General features: G+C 41.7%; 1 protein-coding gene across 14 annotated transcripts in view; it reads left to right on the plus strand.

Moving 5' to 3' along the window:
- DTNA (dystrobrevin alpha) overlaps window positions 1-26,023 on the plus strand; it is a 715,983-nt gene extending 689,960 nt beyond the window's left edge. For 9 of the 14 annotated variants that reach the window (XM_029591217.1, XM_029591223.1, XM_029591225.1 and 6 more), the window contains 3 exons: window positions 304-472; window positions 3,702-3,834; window positions 22,638-26,023. In XM_029591217.1, the coding sequence (XP_029447077.1) occupies window positions 304-472; window positions 3,702-3,834; window positions 22,638-22,781 (446 nt within the window). In that variant the 3' untranslated portion in view covers window positions 22,782-26,023. Of the gene's footprint in view, window positions 1-303; window positions 473-3,701; window positions 3,835-11,345; window positions 11,395-22,637 lie in introns of all 14 variants that reach the window. The other 5 variants (XM_029591226.1, XM_029591227.1, XM_029591221.1 and 2 more) reach the window with 1 other exon arrangement.
- Window positions 26,024-27,395: the final 1,372 nt, after the last annotated feature.

The following is a 27,395-nucleotide window of genomic DNA, read 5'->3' on the forward strand; positions in this document are numbered from 1 at the left end:
TAATCCAGACTCTCTCCCAACCCTCTGGGCCCTGGTCTCTTGTCCGTGGTCTGCCCACTAATATCGTTTTTGGCTAAAAATGTGTTAAATTTGTTTTTGGCTTGATTAAATGTTCTACCTATTAATATTTCTGCTGGCAAAAGGTGACAGAATTGAATTGTGTCATATTTCATATAGAAAACAGGACACAACAAGAATGTGTCTTGCCTCCTCCTTGGTATGTGACCCCCAGGGTGAAGGATTTTGTCTAGGTGAGAACTGAAGATGGGCTCTGTATCCCTGTGTTCTGATTACATTTCACAGAAGTGGGAAGCGAGACAGAGAGCAACGTGGACTCTGAGTTTGGACGGACTCCTTTTGATGACCTGGTGCCATCGCCGACCTCCGAGAAAGCTTTCCTTGCACAGATCCATGCCAGGAAGCCTGGGTACAATCATAGTACAGCGGCTACCGGCACCATGCGGAGCGCTATGTAGGTATTTTGTCACTTGCTAATATGTCTAATAAACCAGAAGGGTTAATTGCCTTTTATCACACCTCCCCCCCACCCCTTATTTTCAATGTATTCCTCCCAACCCCACCCACCTTCAACCCCGTTCTTGTTCCTAGAGGTCAAGACTGTCATTGGTTTCCTAATTTAGCACAGTGTTAATCAACTTTTGATTGCCCTCAGCAAGTTTCACAGGATGTTCAAAATAGCACAAAAAAAAAAAAGCAACCATAAATTTACGCTTTAAGGTTAAAATAAATCTTGAATATGGTTCTTGGAGACTTAGTGATCTAGAAGAAGAAAAATTAAACTGGAAAATCACATGTGGTTGATTCTTGCAGTAGCATTGTGGCAGAATCATGTTGGCAGTTTGCCAGATCTACACCATTAGATGACATCTTCTGTACATTTATTTTTATGTAGCCCACACTGGGATATATACTACTACTTAACGCTTCTATAGCATTACTGAATGTACACAACACTGTATAAAAACATAGAGGAGAGAGTCTATGCTCAGTAGAACTTACAGTCTACTCAAGAGAAACATACAGCATATAAAAGACTTTACGAATTTCTTTTATTAAAACAATGGTTAAATATTAATGAGACTGTAAGCAGGATAATTAGGGGTTTTGATTTAAAAGCAGCCTCAAAAAGGTAGGTATTTTAGATGGGATTTAAATAAGGCAAGAGAGGGAGCAGGACACATCAATTCAGAAAGACTGTTCCAAGAATACAGTGCAGCCGAGGGGGAAGCATGGAGCTAGGAATTGGCGGTGGAGGAGAAGGGCATAGATAATTGTCACTTGCATGATGAGCAGAGTGTACAAGGAGGGGTATAGAGAGAGATAAGAGAGGAGAGGTAGGGAGGAGCTGCAGAGTGATGGCTCTTTAGATGAATAAGAGGAGCTTGAACTGTATGTGGGAATGCGTAAGGAGCCAGTGCAGTGACTTGAGAAGAGGTGTTGTATGGGTTTAGTGACTCTGGAGAAAGATAAGTCACGCAGCTGAATTATAGGTGGATTGCGGTGGAGAGATCTGGCTTGCTGAAAAGGCTTGTGAGGAGCAGGTTGAAATAGTCTAAGCAGGAAGTGATGAGAAAGAGGATAAGGGTTCTGGTAATGTGTTCAGAAAGAAGGGATGGAGATGTCCGATTCTGACTTTTGGAGCCTAATACCAGTCTCTGTGGGTTAAAAAAATCACAACAATGGTCGACTAGATGGTGTAGTGGACCTGGCTTAGAAACAAGATCTGTATTTTCTCGTTCTGGCTAAGGAAGACTACTAATTCTTCTCTTCCCCTCTGCGACCATCTGACTGCATCCCTATAACAAGAGCCTCTAATCCTCTCTTCTTCAGACTTCCAAATTCAAGCCTGCAATCCTTAGATTCAGTAAGCAGAGTCTCAGTCCAAACACATCTTTCAAAAGTCAGCAACCTTTATTCTCCTGGGGTTCCCGCAGCAATATCACAATAGTAAAAATCACAGACAAGGATGAATCACAGGAATCAACAGCAGAGATGAGCAGCATAGCAAAAACCAAACATTCTTCCATGTTTTCTCTCCCTCTAGTACAGCATCAAGATCTTAAGCAGCTCTCAAACATCTTCAGTAGCTTAGTCACTTCTTCATGCAAGTTCTTATCAGTACTCATTCCTGGGGATCTCTTTTAGCAGCACATCTCACCAGTCTCCTTAAAATTCCCGCAAAGATATTGTGGTCCATAGGCCCCCTCTAGGCTGTCACAGGGCATTGCCTAGGAGCCTAGACAAGTTACTCCTGTTCCTTTGGTGGCATGGCCCGGCAGACCTGGGCAAACCAGCAGACCCAATCGGGAATCCTTGCTGAATTCCAGATGTAATCTTTCATTGCCCAAGTCTGAAATCTACCTACTCCCACTCTGAGAAAAGTCTTACATTGAACCAGGTCTCTCTCAAACATTTACTTAAAGAGGCAGCTAAGAATATGCCATTCTGCCCTGTAAGGAAAAAAAAAATCAATTTAACCAAAAAATAGAAATTAAATGATGAAAGTTAGAATTAAACTAAAAAGGCATGTGGCATATGGCCAGATTTAGGCCTGGGGCACATTTATTTAGATAATGACAGCTCAGGTTGGTATAATTAGGGAGCCACCATAAAACAAGGCTATCCTCAGCATAAAAATGAAAGGGATGCTGGTTGGTAAGAAGTGGAACAGACTCCTGCAAATCCTCTGGAACTGGTTAAACAATAAATAAAATAAAATAAATAAATAAATATGGCCCAGTCCTGTTGGTTTCAATTTGCAGATCTTGACTGCTGCTGCACCCACACAGGACAGTGAAAATACAACAGCAGATTGAAGCAGAGGCTTCAAAAATAGTTATGTTCATCTTTTGAACTTGAAACAAGAAAATCGTTGTAACTTAGTTGAATTTTAATAGAATTATGAATTGTGGTAATATGTAATTTGAAAGATTTTAAAATGAAAGGGTTAAATCTTGTGGCACTTTTCGTGTTCACTTTCCTGTGGGGGGCACCAGCAAAGATATGCCAACAGCAGTAACGTCTGAGCTCCTTCCATACCCTGAAAATGCAAACAAATGGCAATCACTGAGGCTCTGTCTACTGCCTGCAATTTAAAGTCGGAAACATGAAATGAAGCCACAAAAACTAAACACCGTGAAAGACATCAGTTAAATGTAATAAAATAATTAACATTTGGAAGTCCAGATCCTTCTCTTCCAAGACCTTTCTCCTCTTATCCTAACTCTCGCACCCCCAACGGTGTCCTTGTGGGTTAAGGGCCTAGACTTGACATGGGTCATCGGTTTACCTTTGTTACACAGAAAAGTGCATGCGAGTATATTGGACACACAGTAACAGACACAAAAAAAAAGGGGTTGAATCAGCGTAATTTTGAAAGGTGTGAGGTATTACACCAATCATCAAGGCTTCAACCGTCGCAGCTTTCCACTCATGCACTTTTCATATCCATTCATAATTCAATCATCTTAAACAAAAAAAACTGTCTAAAGTGGAAAATACATTCACTTACCTGGTGCCTGAATCAGAAATGGCTGGCAAGTATGCAGGCTGAAACTCTCAAAGAATTATAGTAGGAAATTTCAATGTCAGTAGGTGAACAGGTTTTTTGTTGGTTTTTTTTAAAGAGCACCTCCATACTCACGTTTCTCCCATGGTCCTCTCTCTCGTTTTCCTCTTAGTGTTACAGAAGATGGTGACTCCTATGGAAGAACGGATGACGAAACCTACGAAAATGACTCTGTTCGCCAGCTGGAGAATGAGCTGAAGATGGAGGAGTATTTGAAACAAAAGTTGCAAGATGAAGCCTACCAGGTAAAAGCATGTGATGGGCTTCCCAAAGAGGGCAGTGTGACTGCTCTGGAGATGTGCCGCAGTGGGTCTCTGCATTAGGGTGAATAGAACAGAAGTTGCTTCGCTGTGCAGAGGTTGAGGCTAATAAATGCTTCATAATCTTGTAACATCGTAATGACGGCAGGAAAAGACCAAATGGTCTATCCAGTCTGTCCAGCAGTTTCTTACGGTAGTAACTGCCGCTCTGTGCCTTATGTTAAGGGTAGCAATATTTACAATCAAAACCATCGGTACATTTTCAGTAGCGTATGTCCATATGATGTGCACCTCTTACTACATAAAAATGCAAGACCACCAAAATGCAAGGCATATGGTAACAAATAATAACCACTGTCCTGCACACACTTTGCAATTTTATTATACTCGAGGCAATTTCTAATTCATAACTGTTTCCTAACCATTTGCCATTCTGCATGACAACATTGTACCTGAAACAGATATAGTGGGAGTATCTGGATCAATCCAGTTATTTAATTGGCTGAATATTTATTTATTTATTTTATTTATTTATAGTTTTTTATATACCGCCGCTCATCAAAGATATCACGTCGGTGTACAATGAACAGGAACTTACGCCGGAGCGTTATACATTTAACAGGATTAAATAAGCATTATACATTTAACAAAAGTAAGAATATATATATTTGAACATAAAACAAGTAGAATCTTTTAAAACAGAACTATCATTTAGGATTAACTGAGCTGAGTTAAACAGAGCTGGAAAGTAAAGGGATTTTAGGAAATTAGGTATGAGGTTAGGGACAGGTTAGGAGGAGATGGAGTTATAATTAGGAGTGATAAGAGAGGGGAGAAAGCGCTTCAGGTGCAATTAAGAGCAAAAGTATGGAATGGTATTTACAGTAAGGACATAAAAAAGGGGAAATTAGAGATAGTGTAGAGAAAGGGGGTGTTGGGTAAATAAGGCAGGGCATAAAAGGGGAAGAAAGACATATATATTTCAGGTATAGGCATGTGTAAATAACCATGTCTTGAGTTTTTGCTTGAAAGTTTTGGGAGATGGCTCAAGGCGCAGTTCAGTGGGCAAGGTATTCCATAACAATGGGCCAGCAAAGGAAAGCGCTCATGCTTTGGTGGAGGCATGGTTATATATTTTGGGTGAGGGGGTCTGTAATGTGGCGAGGTATTGATTTCTGGTAGGTTTAATAGAAGTTTGAAATTGCAGTGAATTATTAAACCATTTCATTTCAGGATTGTGGAGGGCTTTATGGATCAGTGTTAATGTCTTGTACTGTATGCGATATTGAATGGGGAGCCAGTGAAGGTCCTTCAAAACTGGCGTAATATGTTCCTTTGAGTTTGTGTTGGTAAGGATACGGGCTGCAGTGTTTTGCAGAATTTGTAAGGGGCGGATGGCATTTTTAGGTAGGCCTAGGAGGAGTGAATTGCAATAATCTGTTTTGGAAAACAACATGGCTTGTAAAACTGTCCGGAAATCAGATGCGTGAAGCAAGGGTTTCAATTTTTTGAGTGTATGTAATTTGAAAAAACATTCTTTAAGGATTGCACTGATAAATTTTTTGAGGGTCATTTGGTCATCAATAATGACTCCTAGGTCTCGGACTTGGTGAGAGAATTGTATGTGCGTTGGTGTTATAGGTAAGGTAGGCGAAGTATGTAATGGAGTAGGAGGAGATATGATCATGAGTTCTGTTTTTGTGGAGTTGAGGGCAAGTTGTAAGGAGGTTAATAGATTGTTGATAGCAGTGAGAGTAGTGTCCCAGATTTCAAGGGCTTTGGATATAGATTCTGTTACTGGAATAAGAATTTGAACATCATCAGCGTACAAAAAGTGTGGAAGTTTAAGGTTGGCGAGGAGATGGCAAAGCGGAAGAAGATAAATGTTAAAAAGGGTAGATGAAAGTGAAGAGCCTTGCGGGACTCCTTGCTTCAGGGGGATTTCTTTTGATAGGTGGTTGCCAATTTTGACTTTATAATTACGTATATGTACTAGTATCTTAGGCTAGGACTTCAAAAACATGGTAAGCCACCATCTCTTCACAAAAATCCTGTCATGGAGTCGGTTCTGGCTGCTGGAGAAAGGATTTTCCCTTCGGTGATCAACATATCTACTTCTCAGTATTGTAGTTCAGGAAAGATTCTGTGCACATTGTATGTGTGGCAGGTTTCCTTCCCAGATATTTTGTTCCTTGAAAGCCCAAACTACTGAAAGTTTTTGCATCAAGTTTATATATTTTCTGCTGACACCATCAGGCTCATTAATTTTACCACCAACAACCAGTGCTTTGTGACTTGAATGATGTCTGTCCAACTGCCAAAAAGAGAACTTTACAGTTTAGGGTCCCAAGCTAGAAGCTGTGCTCCAAAGATTTCTGTATTAAGTGTGGGCCAAGCTAGGCTGTAGGGCACAGGGAACCTGAGATTTTCAAGATAACCAGCACTTTGGAGAGGTGAATATTGCTCAAGCCACAAGGAGCAGGAGAGTGAAAGAGGATGGCCTGCACTTCCTGGCAACCTTTTCTGCCATACAGTAAATAGGTACTCAAGCGCCAGGCCGTCAGTGGAATGAGTGAGCCAGTCACGAGGGACATGTAAACAGCTCCTAGTGCTGTAGCCCAGATCCAGGCCACGAAGCTCAAAGAAACAGGAGGAAGCTGCCAGGCCAAAGATAAAAACAAATAAACAAAATTCACCCAGGAAGTCAATATGTTCAAGTGGGGAGAAAAGAACCAAAGCTAAAAGAAGCAGAAAAAGTTCCAACCAAAGTTGGTGCTGAAGGGACCAGACTTATTCAATAAAGATTGTGGGCCTTATTCAATAAAGATTGTGGAGGCAACTTTCAGACAAACTACACCAGGTTTCAAAGATTTTTCTACCTTCTTTTTGCACAGGTAGATTTTGTAGGGGATAAAACGCGCATTGACATGAAGATGCAATTTGCATGCAGTATTTTACAATCCCACTTCGAACACTCCCCCCCCCCCCCCCCCCGGAAACGCCTCCTCTAAATGTGGCTAAACGCACACATGCTATGGAGCATCAGGTGTACTTCTAACCTTATTGAAGGAGGGCAATTTTCATACAGCCAGTGTGCACAGGTAAATCATTATTTACTTGTGTAAATGACTTTGAAAATTGTCCACTGTTTCCAGATGGTTCCGTCATTCCTTGATATCTGCATTGTCTGTCCTGCTGCGGCTGGGTGAGATGCCACGTCTCCTTTACACAGAGGTTCTGAATGTGGCTTTCCACATTAGGCCCATAACTCATTCCATTGTCTTCAAGCTGAAATTAGTGAGAAGTCTGAAACTTTTGTTGTTATCTAGGGATTTGAGAACAATGGGCCAATCACTGGTCCTGGCTGCCATGATTTATTGCAACACGATTTTCCTTGGTCTTTCAACTCATCCAAAATGCGGCAGCCCACATAGTATCAGGATGTAACTTTCGCGATCATATTATCCCGGTGCTACACAATTGGCTGCCTACTTTATGGAGAATGAAGTTAAAGGTAATTACTTTGATAAATAAGGACAAGCATGGGAATGGGCCAGATTACCTGAAGGCAGTCCTACCGTGTTTCCCCGAAAATAAGACAGCGTCTTACTTTCTTTTTACCCCCAAAAGTCCCACTATGTCTTACTTTCAGGGTATGTCTTATATTGGAAAAAAAGTGTGTTATGTGAACAACAGGGGGCAATATTACCCCCTGCTATGCACACAGGACACAGAACAAGTACTGTATGGCGATATCTCACCGCTGCAACAGCTACCGTACCTCTCTATCCTGTGTCTTCGCAGACAGCGCGATATCAGTGCGGGAGATCGCGCGGGGCACATCCAATGAGAGCTGCCGGAGACACATGACGCTATGTCTCTGACAGCTCTCATTGGCTGTGCCCATGTGACCTCCTGCTCTGCTACACAATTCAATGAAGCCGGCGCCACCGTCCTCCTCCGCGCTATGCCGTGGCTACCTTTTACTTTACTACATCTTACTTTCGGGGGATGTGTTACATTAGCCGACCCCCCTAAAATTCCCACTACGTCTTACTATCAGGGGTGTCTTACTATCGGGGAAACACGGTAGGAATCCCCTTCTGGTTATTCTTTTTGGCTGGAAAAATGATTCTCTGTGTTCCTAGCATGAGAGTGGCCAGATATTTTTCTGTTGCTGGTCCAGCCATGTGAAATACTTTTCTCCTAGATCTTCATCTTGAAGCTGACTGCCTTGCATGAAGAAAGCTGGTTTTATTGTTTCCTGTATTCGTATTACTGTTTTTATGTTCTGCTGTTTTAACAGAGTAGAATCTGTTATGTATAGCAATATAGTTCTGGATTTTTTTATATTTGTTTTTTCGTTGTGTCTCGCTGGGAATGAGCATATTAGTTCTGTTGAATTAGAAATGTACATTAAAAAATAGGCACAAAATGAGGACTAGTCCTTTTTTAATAAGGTGAGTATGCATGTGAGACTAGATTGGAGATGTTTTATGGTGGAGGGAGGGAGGAAGCAGGAGAAGAACCTGAAGGTTGGCAGCCTGTAGAACCACAGGGGGAGATGCTGTGGCAAGGGGAAGGGCAGGAGAGAAGATGAACCTAAAAGAGGAAGGTAGTGAATGAGTATGAGGTGGATTTTTACAGAGGGTAGAGAGTGAATGAGTCTCTGGGAGGGGATTGTGCAGCCTATGCAGTTTTATTATTTTTATTTTATCACTTTATTTATATTCTGCTTTTCAGCAGTTCAACGCGGATTATTACAATGCCACTCCTTGTACTGGTTAATAGGTAGACATTGCATTATTAAGTTACTATGTTAGCAGCTTAACCTAAAGGTGGAACACTGCTCTGGAAATGTTGAAAACTACTGCCTCAGAGACTCGGGACCGTTGTATTAACTTGACTACTATTACTGCTATTTATCACATGCCTGTCATGGTCTACTATGCATCCTTATTATAATCCTTCAGATTCAGGGGATGAGTATAGAGGACTGGTATGGGAGACAGCACATTATTTTATCAGAAAGTACCTACCAAATTTTGAGATCATGCAAGACCCCACAAAATATGTATAGGCCACAATCACAGTGTAGTTTGCAAAATCCAGCTAACAATGAAATTTAATCCAGCAGGAGAATGGAACATCCTCTGTGTTGAGAAAAGCTGGGCAGGCTTTATCAATTCCCGGATATTTGTTTATTAATTTGTAGTTGATATTCTGTTCTATCATGATATAGCTCTAAATTGATTACAAATTTACATATAAAAAATATATAAACATTTCATCGTAATACACACATGCCCGTTTATAATACATGTTGGTTACACATCCACGCTATGGTATCCTTAGTTGCCCTCATTTAAGGAGAGTCCAGAGAGATTTTTCTTGGCAAGTCCAAATTAAATTCTGAGTGTGAATAAGTGGCTTTGCTAGATTATTTTGCAGATGCATGGTCCCATGCACTTCCCCCTCTTGTGAGTAGGTCTTGTCTAATTGCAGAAGAGCTGCTTTTTCTTGCAGGACTGACAGAGAATATAGTACCTGTATGTGTGGCTAACAAGAATCCAAAGAACTTTTTTTGTTTTTTGCACTTTTGCGATTTGTGTTGCAATAATATGATTGAGGGTTCAGTTTTATGGTATAGCTTAGAGTTCATTATATTTTTCCTGTTGGCGATTTATTCTGTTGGAAATGTCAAAATGCATTTGTTTCACGTATATTGCGCCATGACTCCCTGCTTATGTAAAATTGAATGACACTGAATAAGTTTTGCATTTGTCACTCCAGTGCTACCACCGAGGTCAAATTCCCATGATCTAGGGCAGGATGAGGTTGCGTCTTTGTGGTAACCTCTTGGCACAGATATTGGATTTGGATTTTGTATTTGATTACACATTTTTCCAAACCCAAGATCAAGGCCTGTTGCATTTCGGGTACAGTAGCCATTCCCCTGTCCGAGGGGGTTTACAATCTAAGGAGGTAATTTTCAAAAGGAATCACATATATAAAACTGGCTTTTAAGCACATACATGGGCTTTTGAAAATTGCTACAATATATGCTACTTTTACATGCGTAACTCCTTTGAAAATTCACTCCTAAAGTTGTACCTGAGGCAATGGAGCATGAAGGGACCTGCCCAAGATCACAAAGTGTGTCGGGGAAGAAAAGAGATTTGAATTCTAGCTCTTGTAGATTATAATAAATAGTGAGGGTCATTTTCAAACTGCCCACATAGGCTAAAGTCTGTGGCTACTTTTTACCCACAGGCTTCAGCCCGAAGTTTCAAAGTGGATTTTGCGCATAAATCCGCTTGTAAAATTCACAGATGTGCGTGGAATTCCACGCAACATGTTCGCACAGCAGGTGTACCTTTGTGCGTGCAGAATAACAGGCATACTTTAAAATATTAAAAGTATGCATGTATATTCTGACCCCCCACCTCAGCTCCACTCCCTGGAATTCCTATTTAGTATGTGCATAAAAAGTACCTGCATAAAAGTTCGTGTAAAATTGTGCTCTGCGCATGCCCACCAGGGATATTTTCAAAACAGCTATTTATATATACGTAAAATTAAGTTTAATGCATGGTAAGTGCCTTAGAAAATTACCCTGGTATAATCATAAGTTCCATGTTAAGGGGGACAGGCTGAGTCAGCCCTGGGTTTATCCTCATTGCATGCGAGGAGATGGAATCCTGTTTTTCCTGGGGAAATGAGAACTACATCTCCCTGCAGGCAGTGGGGCAACATCAGGACTGTCCCTCTTGACCCTTTAGAGTGAATTTTCAAAGGAGTTACGTGCATAAAAGTAACAGATATCGTAGCAGTTTTCTAAAGCCCATAGTTTTGTGTGGGTAAATCCCTTTGAAACTTACCTCCTAAAACTTTAAGGCGCCTCAGGAACCATAGGAGCAAAGTTATCACTCTAGCAATAAATATTAAATGTTGGCATTACATATAACGCAATGCCATTGCAAGTAAATACTGCAAATCATCTATTTATATTTTGATAAAATGATTTTTTCTAAATTCCTCATATGGTTTATAATCCTTAAGAGTTGCCTCATAAAAATCCACGTGAGTACACTAGCCTTTGCATATTAAATGTGGGCAAAGAAATGGCCTAGTGTTGAGAGCCCTGGACGCTCATCAGGGGAAGCTCTGGGACATGAGTTTGAAAGTCCACTCTTCTACCAACTCTATGTGCCCTTGAAGAAGTCACTTTATCTCTCTTTACCTTAGGCTGAAAACCAGATATTTTGTCTTACTCTGGCTTCCCTGGTTAACAGTTTGAAAAATACATAAAAAAGAGTTCAGGAATCTGTTGTTCAACCATGTCCAACCACTCTCCTCTCCTAGTGGCCTCTAAACACGTACTCACTTGCTCGCTCACTCACTCTGCATGGCTTTCATCAGGATAATTCACTGGCCTGGCTGCTTCACAGATTCAATGTATCTTTTCCTTGTTTTATATCCTTTGTTGCCCACAGGTCAGTTTGCAGGGCTGAGTGCAGTATCCTTCCCTCATTCACCTCTCAAGTAAGTATCCTGCTAAAGTAGAAGTATATGACTAGTGCTTTCCCTGGATTTCTGGTCATCTGTTCCTTATAAGACTGTTCTCAGCAATCATCACTTGACAGTATTAGAGCATGCATGTTATAACATCACTGTACATAAATGGGATGTGGAAAGGGCTCATAGACAGTCTTATATTAGCATAGCGAAAGGATAGGACACAACGGTTAAGACATGTTGCATGTTGTTTTAGAAGTGCATGCTACTCTACCAAGTCTGTACTATTTCCTTGTGAAAAGGGTATTGTCTTCAGTTTAATGTCAGCATGCATCCCATCTCTCTGAAAGGATTTGCATTAAAAAATAGCTGTCTTCTATAGCCCTGGAAGAACCATTTTCCTTCCTAGTTATGAGAGGTTATGTCTTACTGCAGTGGAAACTCATTAAAAGTAGGGAGGGTGCAAGTGAAAATGTTTGCTTTTCGGGGGAGGGGTGGTTAAATTTCATTTCCCTTTTCATATCCAGATCAGTCCAGACTCCTAGGTTTTGCCTCCCTGCCAGCAGATGAAAACATAGAAAGTTTCACTGACTCTGTACATAACCCAGTGTGCCACCTGCAATCCCTCAGTATTTCTCTGTCTCCAGTAAATGGTAGATGGAGTAAAACCTGCAGTCTGGAAAGAAAAAAAAAAGATTTATAGCAAGAACATTTTTGGATCCTTCCAGGGGGGTGCGAGGTCCTGGTGTAGCCACACACACACACACACCCCCGGCTTGAGGCAGCCAAGCAGGGGTTGGTGACCCTTCTGATATCTTGGTCCGGAGGTCCTTGGAGTGGACATCTGGTGGTCCAGATCCCTCATCCCCCACAAGACAGTGGTGGAACCTGCTGGCAGTTCTGCACTGCAAGCCCAGTGGAGTGGGAAAGTATCCCTTTTATACGGTTTGTCCTGGGCTTGGTTGCTAAAATTTGGCAAAAGGAATGGAGATGAATATAGCCAGTGGTGTGGCTCTTTTCTGAGCTAAATCCACTAAGGAGTGCAAGAAGACTCTAGGTCCAATAATTTCATATTCAACATTCTTTATTTGTAATTTTAAATATTTCAAGGAGCCACTCCTGATTTCAAATAATGCACAGATAAATGACTGCTTCAGGGTCCCCCGACACGGACCCCGTGTTTCGCCCGAAGGCTGCGTCGGGAGGGACAGTCTATAATTTCAACAAAAGCTTAAAGTCAGCTGAGGAGTTCACACAGCTCAAAATGGCAAGGAGAGCTGCCATGTGGCCTGCACTCCTGGAAACGGAACTTCAGCACCAAAGGAAAGTATTGCCTCTATGTATCTTTATTTGTTCTCAGAGAATGACAAAAAAGAGAACAAGGAACTAGTTAAAGGCCTCTGTGCAGCAGTGGGGTTTCCTAGCGGGAGCTATCTTAGCAGCTCAGGGAGCTCAGCGATGGGGTTTTTTAGCAGCTTCTCTGCCTAGGAGGAGACTGAGTGGATCCATGGCATTGAGGGACTGTTTCGCTGCTTGCCGTGGAGGTGCTAGTGGTGCTGCAGGTGGTGGGGAGGAACAGGGTGCGCAAGTGGCATGGTGTTTGGGGGTCTGCATCGAGCATGGCCGAACCGGTAGAACAAGCGTCATGGGTGATGGAGTCTAGTGCTGAGGCTTTCCCCGTTAGCGCAGGTATGGCAGTCATTTTCGATTCCCTAGCAGCATCAGTGGGAGAGTCAGGGGAATCCCCTCCTCATTTGTTGCCAGCAGTTACCTATCCCATGAAGGTGCAGAGAGGCACTTGCACCAAGGAGGAGTCTCTGTTTATGGTAGAGATCTTCTGCCAGTTTTAATTTGCTTATGCTCAAAGCTTGTTTAGCAGAACAAACAATGGGGGATGCTGGCTCTCGGCCTAGTCTCCAGGGGTTCTCGGCCGATCAAGAGGCCTGAGCTGTTGAGAAGCTCTTCAGGCCTTCGGTGATTCTTGGTGCCAGATGTTGAACAGATCCGGGCCTAAACACGCTGAAGGTGCAGGCAGGCTTTGCTTAGCTACATGGTAGCCTTCAGCAGCAGTTCTTTTCCTAGGCGTGTAGGCATGTGAGCACATTCTCATCGCGTGGCGGTTGCATGCGCAGGGACCTGTGCGCGTAAGGCCGCAGCCTAGATTACAGCGCTTATATCTGTGACCTAGACTCGAACGTGTATTTGTGCAGGTACTTCTGCGCATAAGACCGCGACCTTGAATGGAGCTTGTATTTGCGCACGTACGTGTGCGCATATGATCGTGACCTGGTCTTCAGCGCTTATGTACACGTGTCCTGGAGGGGCACGCGAGTACACCCGGGAGGTGTTGGTGTGCGCGCAGAAGGGTGCCTAGAGCCAAAGTTCAGGAGAACTTGGCGCCAAGGATGAACAGGTCCAAACGCTTTGCTATCTGTGAAGTTTGCCATCTGAGAGCAATTCAGTCCTCTCTCTGTGTCAGCGCTGTTTAGATGCTCAAAGCTATTTGACTGTGACAGCTTTTGCCCATGTTGGGACATCCCCTCGGCCTATGGTATCTCTGGAGGCAAGTGGAGTGGGAGGTGAGGTGAGGCAACAGTCAGTTCTCCTCCTCCCTTGTTCCTGATGGCAGAAGCTTCCCCAAGATAGGAAGACTGGGCCTATGGGTTCCGGTATAGATCCATCCTTTTCCTGGGTGGAATGTTTCCAGGGCCTGCAGACCTTTCTGCAGGGGTGCCCAGCAACGGTGAAGCAACCTATTATGTAGGGATTGTGTGCTCATGCCTCCCATTTGTCAGTCACGGCGGGCAAATGCCACAGGGAAGCTGTCACTGGTAATGTTCAAGGGGATGTGGATCATGAAAAATCAGAGGATTCCAATGGGGAATTGGCTTTCTCACCTCTAGAAGAGGGAGAAATTATATTTGATTTTATATTTTTTCACAGAGATGTCTTGCTCAGACCCTGAATATGCTTGGCGTGGCCAGAGGTCAATTTAAGTTAAGCATCCTGTTTCCAATTCAAGAGTTATTTGGCCTTCAATGGAATGCCCAGGAGCCAAGTTTTAAAAAGGGGGAGAACCAATTTTCCTGTATTCCATCCATTTCCTGGTTCTGGAAAAAAAAAAAAGGAAGGAATGTTTTGGCCAATATTGAATTTAAAGAAGGTAAATGCAGCTCTCAAGGTTCCCCGTTTCTGCATGGAGACTCTGAGGTCCGACTCTCAAGTCCGTCATAGCGGTGGTATGCAAGGGAGAGTTTTTGCATCTCTCGACTTGACAGAGGCAATACCTACACATAGCCATCTGTCAACAAGTCTCTAGGATGGATGGTGAAACTAGCAAGAACTATTTAGTCCTCTCTCAAACTCTGGAATATCTGGGAGCTCAGTTCGACCTGCTGGCAGAGAGAGTGTTTCTCACAGAGAGAGATTGCCGAGTCAGATTCGGCTTCTGCTAGGTGCCCAAGCTCTGGGACTATTTATAGGTCTTGGGTTCTATGGCATTGACATTGGAATTAATACATTGGGCCTTCATGCATATGAGGCCTCTGCAAGGGACCTTTCTCTCCTACTGGAATCTGTTATTGGAAGAGTTTCATCTTCCTCATCTATATGAGGGGGAAACCAGGGACAGTCTTCCATGGTGGCTTACTGGCCTCGACGCCAGCTTGATATCCCTGCTGCACCTACTGCTACGATAAGTGTAATTTTACTGCCCTAAATGTGGTAATACACAGCGTACTAAATGATGGAAAATATTCAAAAAAATATGTAAAAACTTTAAAAATTATTACTAGAGAAACCAATGATTAAACTACAGTGACAGGCCGTTCTTTGACCGGTGACTGCACAATTATATTGGTGGCTGACAGGGCTATCGGAGTTAAAGCCCGCCATCTTGCATGAGGTTTCTCTGGTTCCCTACATGAGACTACATGGTATCAGCATTTGATATTCCTATAATTATGATGTAGCATAGTATTTTGTGATAGATTGAGATAGATTTGCATACAATGGAGGTAGTGCATGCAAATCTGTCTTGTACATTTTTTTTATGGATAACCTGAAAACCTGACTGGCAAGGTGTGCCCCGAGGACTGGATTGAGAACCCCTGCTCTAGAGTATATGATAACCGGAACTAAGCTTTGTGTACTGCTCAGTACTTCAGATGCACGTGTGGCATATAGTAACACCCACCAAAAGTTTTATTAGTAAGTTGTTTTATATGAAATCTCTGGTTTTTTCCCCAAAATTTGGCCAGCAGTTTCTTCCTGCTCCTCTGGTCTTTCATCTCCATTGCACCCAGACTCTGTTACATTCTGCCTTCACTTACATCTATCTGAGGTTCCTCTCTCCCTCCTCCCATCAAGCCCAGCCATTGCAGTGGCAGTCCTTGACTCAGGGCAATGGACTGCAACTGCCTCAAGAATCTGGTGTTTTTATGCAGTTTGAGTGTGGTCACTGCTATGGTAATGATTGTATTACTCACTCTGATGCACCCCCAGCCCCAACTAACCCGAGAAGCAGAAATGGGGCTCAAGATTCAAGCTCAGGTATCCTGCATGTCAGTGCTCATCAAGGAATGATGAAAACCATTTCGGAACTACATTGTCAAGTCCAATTTCTCTTAGCTGACGCAATAAAATCCCATGATTAATGGTGTCAAAGGCAGTGGAAAGATCTACGAGCACGAGAAAAAATTCAGTGCCAGAGTCAAAACCACATCTAAATATATCAAAAAGGGATAAAAGAAGTGTTTCAGTGTTATAACCTGCTCTAAAGCCATATTTCTAGGGATCCAAAATAAAATGTGTTTCTAAAAAATCTTGTAACTACTTTAATACAGTTTTTTTGAGAAGGGTGGATCAAAAACCTCCTCACAACAAAAAGGGGAAACCTTCTTCACTTCAAAAAATCTCTAGCCTGAGTAATGCTGTCAATGCTATTGCTTCTTCTCTGGAGTTCAAGGATAGTTCACAGTTCTTCAGCCCTTGTCCTCTGGGTCTGGGGAGTGAGCATCACCATGAATGTTTAAGGTTTCACACTAGTCAGAAAACAGCAGAAATCTTAATAAAGTCTCTCTTCCAAAATGAAGCAGACCCTTTCAGGCAGGGAGTGCACTGGTAAGGAATCTCCTCTAAAAGAAACACCAAGTTAGGTTAGTGGGCCTAACTCAGCAGGGGAAATCAAAACAGCTCTTCTCTCTTTGAAAGCCAACTCAAAATGACCACACTTGCTCCTATCCTAGCTGTGTCAACTAGAGATGTGAATCGGAACTGATATCGGATCCGATTCTGGTTCCGATTCACATCTATAGAGATGTGAATCGGAACTGATATCGGATCCGATTCTGGTTCTGATTCACATCTCTAGTGTCAACCCCCCCCCCCCCCCCAAGTAGACTGAGACCACCAATCACAGCCAGCCTCAAGGGGAGATGCTGTTTAAGAATGGTGTTCCTTCTAAGCTGGAATTCTATGGGTAGAGATCTAGGACCATCTAGTGGATGACCAGGGGCTCGCCACACAAATCTGGTGGTGTTTACCTCCAACTGCATGAGAAGCAAACCTTTTTAAGCAGAAAAGGAGTTCTAGAACAAGAGGTCATGGCACACAATCTCCAAAAGCTCAAGGCATGAATTGTCAGTGCAAAAAGGTAGAGTCATGCATTTGGGGTGCAGAAATCGCAGGGAACAGTATGTAATGGGGCTGAGATATTGATGTATGTTAATCAGCAGAAAAAAATCACAAGTTATTATATCTGAGGTTCTCCATCTACAAGCAGGATGAAATCAGCCATAACCAATGGGTAGCATCATCCAACGGTACCAAAATGAACCCAATATGCACAGGTGTTCCTGTGCATGGCCACTGCCTCATGAGCTCCTCAGTCTTTCTTCATCTGAGCTACCGCACAGACATATTCTCTATTTCTATAATTTTGGCATGTTTCGCTTCTTTATGGTATTGCATTCTTTTTCATGATGCTGCCTCAATAACCCTTCAAAAAAAACTTTTAAGTCCTACTCCTCAAAAAATAGTTACAGGAAGTTCAGAGATTTTCAAAATGGAAAAATATAAATCCAAGAAGGCCTCCATAGGTTCCATATGTCCATAACAGACACCCACACCATCTGCTATTGCTGCCTGGGCCTGGATCCAGACTATGACATTTTAAATTTCTCAGCTGCAGCAGAATTGTAACACTTTGCTTCTTACCAGGGAGGTGGAGGACATTCTGATCTCATCTAGGAAACCGTTCACCAGAAGATCTTACAATTTCAAGTGGAAAAGGTTCTTTGCATGGTGTTAATCCTGTCTTCTGGACCCCTTCACTTGTAGTCAGAGAGATCTTCTTCAATATCTCTTTTTCCTATTATCATCAGGCCTCAGCATTTCTTTAGTCAACGTGCATCTCGGTGCCATAGCCGCTTTTCATCAGTGCGTGGATGGAACTCTTACCTCTTTCTACCTTTTAGTTTCAAAGTTCATGAAAGGACTATGGTATACCAAGTCTTCTATCAGTAAACCGCTGGTGCCATGGGGCCTCATAATGGTCCTGGCTGACCTAATAAAATCTCCCTTTAAATCTCCCAAGTCAGTAGACATGAAATTTCTTACCTGGAAGGTTATTCCCCATGGCTATCACCTCGGCACACAATGAGTGAATTAAAGGCCCTGTTCTCTTATTTGCCACGCTTTCAGTTTTTTTTCACTGTAGTGTTGTTCTCTGCATATGCCCTACGTTTCTTCCAAAAGTGGTATCTGCATTCCACATCAATCCAACCATCATGCTGCCTACGTTATTCCTAAGATTTCATGCCCACAAAGGAGAATAGGCTCTTCACTCCCTGGAGTGTAAAAGAGCCTTAGCATATTACTTGCAGAGAACTCACCCTCACCATCAAGCTTCTCCACTGTTTGTGTCCTTTGATCTCAACAGGGTGGAAAGGATAGTAGCCTAGTGATTAGAATATCAGGCTAAGAATCAGGGAAGCTAAGATTCAAATCCAACTGATGCTCTTTTTGATCTTGGGCAAGTCACTTCACCCTCCATTGCCTCCAATATAAACTTAGGACCTCATTTACTAAGCATTTTTCCTGTAGACACAGTGAGTGAGAGAAGCTTTAGTAAATCAGGTCCTTAGATTGTAAGCCCTCTGAGATCAGGGAAATTGCTACTGAACCTGAATATATTTCATCTTGACCTACCAATGAAAAGGCATGAGCTAAATCCAAAAAATATTTGCTTAACACACTGTATAGCATACAGCTATACTCTGGCTGGGTATCAAGGTTCATGCAGTATGAGCCATGACATCAGTGTCGCATCTGAGGGCCATTTCTATTGAAGACATCTGCAAAGTTGCTACTTGGTCGTCTAGTTACTCCTTTATTTCCCATTACCGTCTAGACAGTATGTCCCGAAAAGACAGTACTTTTGGACAAGCGGCTCTGCTCATCTACTAGTCTACTCTCCACTGGGTAGGGTCTGAGTTGTCTGTTAATTATTCCACAAGGCAACACTCAGCTTGGGACTCACCACTGATTATGACTGATTTCATGCTGCTTGTTGACAGGGAAAGCAAAGCTGCTTACCTGTAATGGGGATTATTCTTAGGATAAATTAGCCATGTATGTATTACCCACCCACCTTTCTGGAGAGTCAACTACTACGCATGAGCCTGGAAAAGCCTGGAGAGCTCCTGAAACAGTAGCCACACATGGAAACTCCCACACATGCTCAAAAACATTCTGAGATCTGAGAGCTGGGTCTATGTTGGTGCTGTTGAATGATGTTACCCACTACTTATGGCTTATTCTTCTTTGTACAAACTCCCCGTTACAGGTAATCAACTTTTCTGTTTCAATGTAGCAAAAGAATGCAAAACGACAGTGACCAGAGCCAGAGATATTCTTGGGTACATAGGGAAAGACATAACCAGTAGGAATAAGTGGGAAAAGAGCACATTTATAGCACATACATAGGAAAATTTCCCCTTTCTCTGAACCCTGCCTTCCAATCTCTTCCCCTACTCCCACCTCATCAAAATCCTTCTCCTGCCCCCTCCCCACTCCAACATTCAATCTCATCCCCCATCCATCCTTCCTTTTGCCTTTCTTGCTCAAAGTGGAGTGTGTGGCTGTGTTGGCTGACACCACAAACATTTTCAAACTTCTTAAGCCAGATGGTTTTGCCGATCTTGCAATACACAAGATAAGCACAGTCAAATGCCAGCCCATGAGGTTTGAAAAAGTTCAGTGCCAGCCAACGCAACCATGCTGCAGTAGCCAAGAAGATAAATTTTACCAACTGTCCCCCATTACAGCTGCCACATGTTATAATCTTCTGCCTGGACCTGCCAAAATCGTTCCATTCATCTCTATGCAGATATCATGGCCAGTCTCTGTGAAAAGATTTGGATGAAATTTGGTGAGAGTTAGAATCTTATTTTCTCCTACCAAGTATCATCCAGATCTGACCTGATACCTCTGTACAGATGGATGGATATACAGGACAATGCTAACAGGCACTTTTTCTTGCAGAAGGAAATGTGGCTAAGAAAGAAATTGATAAAGCTTTTGTACAGGTCATCAGTGAGCCCTCACCTGGAGAATTAATGTTCATTTCCAGACACCTTATCTCCAAAAGCACAGAAACAGAGTAGAAGGTGATAAGAGGAAAGAACAAGGAGGTTAAGAATGGAAGTAGAGGGAAGTATTCATTTTTCTCACTAAGGCGGGGGCCTAAAAACTATTTCTTACAGGGGAATAGTTAACCAGCCTTGACTCAGATTCTTCCCTTTTCTTCTTCCCTGCAACGAATCACATCCCCCTGACTCCTGTGGACCTTCGCTGTCTCTCCTCCCTGCCTGACCATCAGAACTCAGAGCCAGCACATACTCACATGTTCTTTAGTGGCCCTACCCCCTCCTTAAGCATGGGCTTCCTGTTTAAGGAAACTCATGCAAGAAGCAAGGCCACTGCAGAGCCTTGTGAGCATGCGCTGGCTCGCGGGCCCCATACTCCATGTCTTCTGCCCCATGATACTGCTGCGGCCAAAGGGGGTAACACAGTAATCATTTCCACACAGCCACAGAAGGGATGCATCAAACCTGTTAATATGTATATCCTCAGAGAGGAGTGATAGAAGATATGGCTACAGATATTTAGATACCTTAAGAGGGTAATTTTATTACAGCCCACGTAGGGCTGGTGTAGAAAGTACACGCAGACTTCAGTCCAAATTTTCAAAGCAGACTTACCTTTGTAAGATTGCTTCGAAAATTAGCAGGTATATGCAGAACTCTGCATGGCTAGCGTGCTTACATGTATGCCTGCTTGGGAGGCATAAATGTAAGCACGTGTACATTTACAAGCATACTTTCAAAAGCCTAAAGTATGCCTGTAAATGATTTCCCCACTCCATCTCCACCGCCCTGGGAGAGCCTCTTCTAAGTACGCATAAACATACGCGCAAAATAACTTCTGCACATTCTTCTACATGCACACCTCCCCGCTTGGTAGTTTTTAAAACGCCAGTTAATGCTCAGAAATGCTTTTGAAAATCAGGCTTTAAAAGTATAAATAATGCACAAGAAGCAAAAGTTTTCTACTGGAAAGGAGATTTTAAAAGAAGAGGTCACAGACCTAGAGAATAACATCAAAAAATATTTCTTCACAAAAAGGGATGGTGGCTACATGGAATGAACCTCAAAATAATAGACTTGAAGAAACCATGGGATAAACAAAGAGGATCCCTAGCTGTGAAGAAGTGACGGGAATACCAGACATCAACTATGTCTATGACATTGCACCAGTAATGAAACTGGGCAGCATGGGCCTTATGATTCTGGTCTGGCCTCAGATTCTATGAGGTTGATATTCAAAGGCATTTATCAAGATACCTTGTGAGTTATTCAGATAAATGCCGAGTTTTGAATTTATCTAGATAAGTCAGAGGCATTTCAGAGGTGTTCCAGGGTGGAGTTGAGTTAGCTGAATAATTCTGATATTTGGAGTTAGCTGAATAAATTATTTGGCTAACTACATGTCCACGAGCAGGATTCGACTTTTTGCAATTATTTGGGGGGGGGGGAGGCTTGGCCGGCAGATCTAACATTTGTTTCACAGAGTGGGGGAATAGGGGATCAGGCTAGAGGGCTGCAAGTTTGGGGTTTTTTTGTTAGAATCTCTACTTAACTGACTGTATTCTCTGGACATAGCAGGTTCAAGTTATCGGGGTATGCACCCCTGGATAACCTTGATACCTAATCAGTAATATTTAAACATAGCCAGTTAGGTTTCAAAGTTTTCCAGGTAGGTATAGCCGCTTATTCATTTTAGATGATGGGACCCAACAGTAAAATAATTCAAGAAGGCTTGGGATAAGGATGTGATAGTAGAGCCTGAGATCTGGTAGACAATCTGTACTGCAATGGACAGATTAGGTAATCCTTATCTGTGATCATTTATCTTTGTTTCTATAAGAATAATATTAAAAAAAGAAACCAAAATTAACAAAATTAAGTCTACAAAGGATATGTGAGAAGAAACCTATGAGAAAAGTTCCTTGAGGGAAAAGTCTATAAACTATTATTAGCCAGGTAGGCTTGGGAAAGCCACTGCTTATCCCTGGGAGTGAGTGGCATGGAATGGATGTACTCTTTGGAATCTCTGGGGTACTTGTGACCTGGATTGGCCACTGTTGGAGACAGAATGCTGGGCTCGATGGACCTTTTGTCTGATCCAGCATGGCAATTCTTATATCCTTAAGTTAGGAAAAGGTAACTGAGTAGGATACAACAACAATTTTCTGGGATCTGAACAGAATACAGCATTATTTGACCTGGTGAAATCCAGTAGGACTAGGGGACTCCATTTGAAACCTGGGAAGAGGAATGCATAAGCATTGTGTGAATTCTGGAAAGCAACAATCACAGGAAATAGTAATTTCTTAAGAATAATTAGCCTAACAAAGGAAATTACTAGAGGCAAGCAATCTGTATATTAAAAATGGGGTATTTTCTGTTTCTTCAGAGGGGGAATAAAAATGGTGTTCAGTCCAGTCAACCAGCCCGTGTTGAAGGAGCAAGCTGGTTTTTGACCTTGGATTCCCAGAAGCCTCGGCTTTTCCTCTCCTCAGATTAGATCTGGACCTCTTTTTGCTGTGCCCCATGGGAGTTTGGGATCCAACCCTTTCCGTAGGGGCTGTTGTACGTTTCAGCATTGTTCAGTTTTTGTTTTTTTTGTCCCTTCCCTCCCCCATGCAGGCGAGTTGCGGCCAAACAGACGATGAGAGCTATGTAAGAACCGATGACGATGAAAGCTTCCTACGGACAGACGACGAGGAAAGCCTGGCAGCTAACTTCAGAGAGGAATGGAATGAGCAAGTGCAGCGTCTCCTGACAAAATAAAACTTCTCTAATACAAATAAACAAAAAAAAAACAAAACACCAAAAGTTCCAAGGACTTTAGCACAGTAGTTTCGTTCAAAGAATTGTAATTTGTAGCTGTGTATTAGGTAGCGAGGTGAGAAAAAAAACAAAACAGACTTTTAAGGCGAGCATAAACCGGGCTGCATTGTTTGTGAGCTGAATAGGTGCAGGCGAGGAACAACCGTCCGGCATTTGCACAGCTATTTTTGAACAATGGCAGTGCCAACGGAAGCAACGGAAACCTTTGCACACGGTGTTGAACCCCGTTCAGTTTACAATATTAATACTATTTATAAGAGTTCACTTTCACAGTACTTGGGAAGTTTATTAGAGCAGTTTACTTATACACTGTACATGGGAGCGGGGAGGGGTTCACCATGAGAAAAAAAACAATCTTGCAATTATGCATTTAACACTGAATGATTTGTGTTCCTGAGTGTGTGTGTATATACACACCCATTTCTCAAACGGTACATACCAGACATTGTTGGCAATTTGTTTACAAGTCTGTCCTACTGTATGTAAAATGACTTGTACAAAATGCGCTATAAATACTTCAATCTAGGGCTAAAATGTAATTTTAAGGAGATATTTTCTTTTGAGCAAGTTTAACCGATCAGCCATACAAGTTGTTACTGTAAATATGTTTTCCCAAATAGACATTGTCATATACAAAGAAGGCAACATTCAAATTATATAGAATCTAGTTTTTAAATCAGCACAGATCTTCTTAAAACTGTGAACTATGTTTTGAAGTACTCGTTAACTGAAGCTGTTTATAAACCACAGGTGCCATAAGATCCCTGAGCTGACAGATGCTACTTATGCGTAATCTTCCATAATGTTATTTTATTGATGTTTTAACTTTAATAAGCATGTCTATAAAATAAAAAATCAGCTCTGGCCGTTCATTATTTTTGTAATCATACTTATTTTGAGGCCTATTTATACAGGCTTAAAGTGTGTTGGCAAACCTTGTTTAATTTCTGAATATGTACTACCCTTAGCTGGCCACTAGGTGTTCTGCATGCATTCTTTGAAAGTGTGTGATAAAGCAGTCTCTTCCAAGGCTGAGAACGAAGGTGCAACTGTCAATGAAGAGCTAAAAAAATAAAGATGAGTATTTGGTAAGGAAAAACATACCAAAGTGAAGACCTTGAGATAGGAGACCTTGAAAATCACATAGCTCGACTTGTGGATAGGGTGAGGACCCTTTTGCTCATGCCAGATTGTCAGTTGAAAATGAACACTGTAAGAGGTATGTCAACCAGCGTCCCCTAGATCTTTATCATTTCACCTCTATGCTGCCGTGTACTTGTGTAGCAATCAAAGCCAAGCCAGTATGGCAGTATCTCAGGCTTGTAGTTTCTTCAAAGAAGTGACACCTTACAACACTACTAGGAAAAAAAAATGGAACACTTCCGAATGGTCATTATATAACCTATAAGGCAATTCACTCTGTCCACTTGTAGGATCGGAAGCTGTAGTGGTTGGTTGGAATGGTATCTGTCTCTCATTAGTAAAATGTATATTTTTTAAATGGAGCATCTTATCAATGCTTTGATATTCATTGTTATACATTTGGTCTTGGTTAAGTCTCCTGGTCTTTATGTGAGAGGGATATCCATTGGGCAATCCATTGGAATTCAGTGCTATGTGGGATGGTTGCTGATGTCCTTTTGGAAGGATGCTTTCCTAATGTAAATCTTTCCCCACCACATACACATACAGTTCATTCTCTGAATATAAGCATGATAGTCCAAGTTTCTTCATACAGATGTATGGACTTGATTGTGACTCTTGAGGTGTCTACCAACCTGAGTAAGTCTGCATTGCCCCAGTAACCTGCCTCTCCTCATTTCCTGCTGTTCTTGCTCCTGTACAAGGTCATCCGTACTCCAGTCCATAATATTTGAAGCCACCACCTGCTATGTGAAATACTGTCAGCTCAGGGTGAAAACCAAATGTTTCATGAAGGAAAAGATGAATCACTATGCAGCACTGGTGCAATAGCTTTCACAAGCTGATTTTACAAGTTTTGCTATTGCAATTTGAATGTGCCAACTACCTACATGAATATTTATTTACAGTATCATTGTAATATTGCAAGTCAGTAGTAAACTTTTAGCAAAAATTTGGAAACAAGTAATAATGTAGAATCATTTCAGACAGCACATCCCTTGGCCCATCTTAAGACTTCATAGCTAAATCTCTAGGGGCAATGCTTCCATTTCCTGCCATACAGATCCAAGCTAAAGCACATTTGTAAAGCAAATATTGGATTTCTGGAATCTTGTGTACTCTTAGCACTTTCCAACACATCAGCTATTTGATCCTCTTTGCACTCTGCTGAATATAATACTTTATTCTGGTGTGAATACTTTTTTACTTAAAACATTCTAAAAAATATCCCCAAATCTGGCCTTGTCTGTCCCAAATAATCGTAGAATGAGATACCCACTGCAACAACTATTACATCCTAATTAGCCTGAGTTCTGGGCTAGTATTTTGGACTTTTGGTATTCTGTGAATCCAAACGATAGAAAGGTTGCAATACACAGCTTAGGTTGTTGAATGTTTACGATATGTGTAAAGAAGGATCATTTGTATGTAGTACTGTTAACTGAATTGCATAAAGTGTGTGGCCTTTGTTGTGATACAGTGTGCTTTGTTAATATGCATGAGCCAAAACTGTTGCATTATTATTTATCACAGTTGCCTGCCTTTACTTTGCTCATCATCCTTTCATCTTATGTGTTCTTTAGTTCTTGGCAATTACTGTAGATAGACCTTGTAAATATTGCAACCTCAGGTTGCTTCAGCCACATTGGTTCAATTTAGCTAAGGGAGCCATGAACAACAAGCACTCCACTGTGTCCTAAGAAAGGGCATTTTTACATTTGAACCAAAAATCTAAGATGAGTAACATCTCAAGGCTACTAACTGTAAACAGTTTTTAATCCATAACTACTGTACTTGACTTCACTTGAAACAGCAGATACAGAGACACTAAAGAATTTCACAATATTCATTGGTATTGTTACAAAACTACTATTGTATGAGGTTTTTTGTATTGCTGTTAAGTATTGTTTTGTGTGTGTTGGAAACCTACTTGGGGAACATGTTATATTTTGAAGTGATTTAAACTATTTAATTGTGTGTCTATATTTTGGAATGAAATTATTTCTTCATTAAAAAATACCAGGTTTTTAAAAACACCATTTTACTTTCTGGATTTGTGTTTTACTTTGCCTTGAAAGGATTTGTCTATTCTAAAGCTATCATTGCATGGATGAGTTCTGTTATTCTCTAGTGTTACTCATGTAGCTAGCCTCACATATTCAGTGTTTTTTCATTGGTCTTGCTGTTCACCAGATACAGTCTTCTTGTCATTTGATTTTCTTCTTCATGCACTTCAGCACTATGAGGCAGAAGGCTGGGAATTTAGACGTTGTCCATGGACTTTTATAACAAAAGCTATCCTAAAAGAGGGGGAAGGAGCTAACCTAAAACCAAATGGATATAGGCGCATCATTCAGTTATACACCATGCATTATTTCTAAATTTAAATGTAAAATTGCATTCTTGTGAAGATGCTTTTGTTTTTGTTAACATAAACTTGAAAAGAACAAAGTATTAGCATGATAAAATTATTGGACTTGAACTAACATGAGACAATAGAGGAGACTGGATTACTCTGTTTTGAAGTACATATTCAAACATACAGAGATACTGGGCTGTAGGTGTGAAGTGTGCAAATACTGTACTATTTCATTATATATTTGAGACATTCAGCAAGGGATCTAGATGAATGCTGACTGATCTCAGATGCTGATGAGCACTTTTATTAGTCATGATATTTATGATTTTTAAAGCAAAGTTTTCTTAGCATTCAGACAAGTAGATCCAGAACCAGTGGGTTTTGCACCTCTACCAGCAGATGGAGATAGAGCAAAGCTGATGTCATGGTATATATACTCCTGTATTGACATCAGCCTGCCAGTATTCTCTGTCTCCAGCAGACGGATGCACATCTCCCTACTGGGGATTGCTTAAAGTTTTAAAAGGAGAAAAGAAGAAGGAACATTATTTGCTCTGCTCTCCTGTGGTGATACCTTATGGTCCCTCTCTGAGTAGACAATTCCTGAGATGATACCTTTGGATCCCTCCCACAGATGAGTGCCTTGTGTTGGAAATCTGCTAGGGAGTTAGCAATCTGTTGTGAATCTCCATACGGAGTTAGCAATCTGCTAGGGTTCTCCGTGAGGAGTAGCAATCTGTTATATCTGTTAAGAAAGCTGCGCATTAGATGGGAGGAGCAATCTGAATGAATGGCTCCTAAGAAGGAGGAGTCAGCTAACTTGTAGTGTCTCAGATTCTGTTATTCCGCTATGCTGGTAGTTAGCAATCTGTTATGAATCTGAGATAGTAGTGGTGAATCCCTGGGCCGGTGGCAGATGACCACGCCCCCGGGAGGATATCCTGAGAGGGACCACGGCTAGGCTTGAGTATGGAGACAGACACACATTAGTTCTTTTATTAAACAGGTTTTGGAAACCACCAGAGGTGGCAGTAGTGAGCTGATATGCCCAG

Source organism: Rhinatrema bivittatum, chromosome 2 (genome assembly GCF_901001135.1).
Source record: "Rhinatrema bivittatum chromosome 2, aRhiBiv1.1, whole genome shotgun sequence".
In the NCBI taxonomy this organism is placed as follows: Eukaryota; Metazoa; Chordata; class Amphibia; order Gymnophiona; family Rhinatrematidae; genus Rhinatrema; species Rhinatrema bivittatum.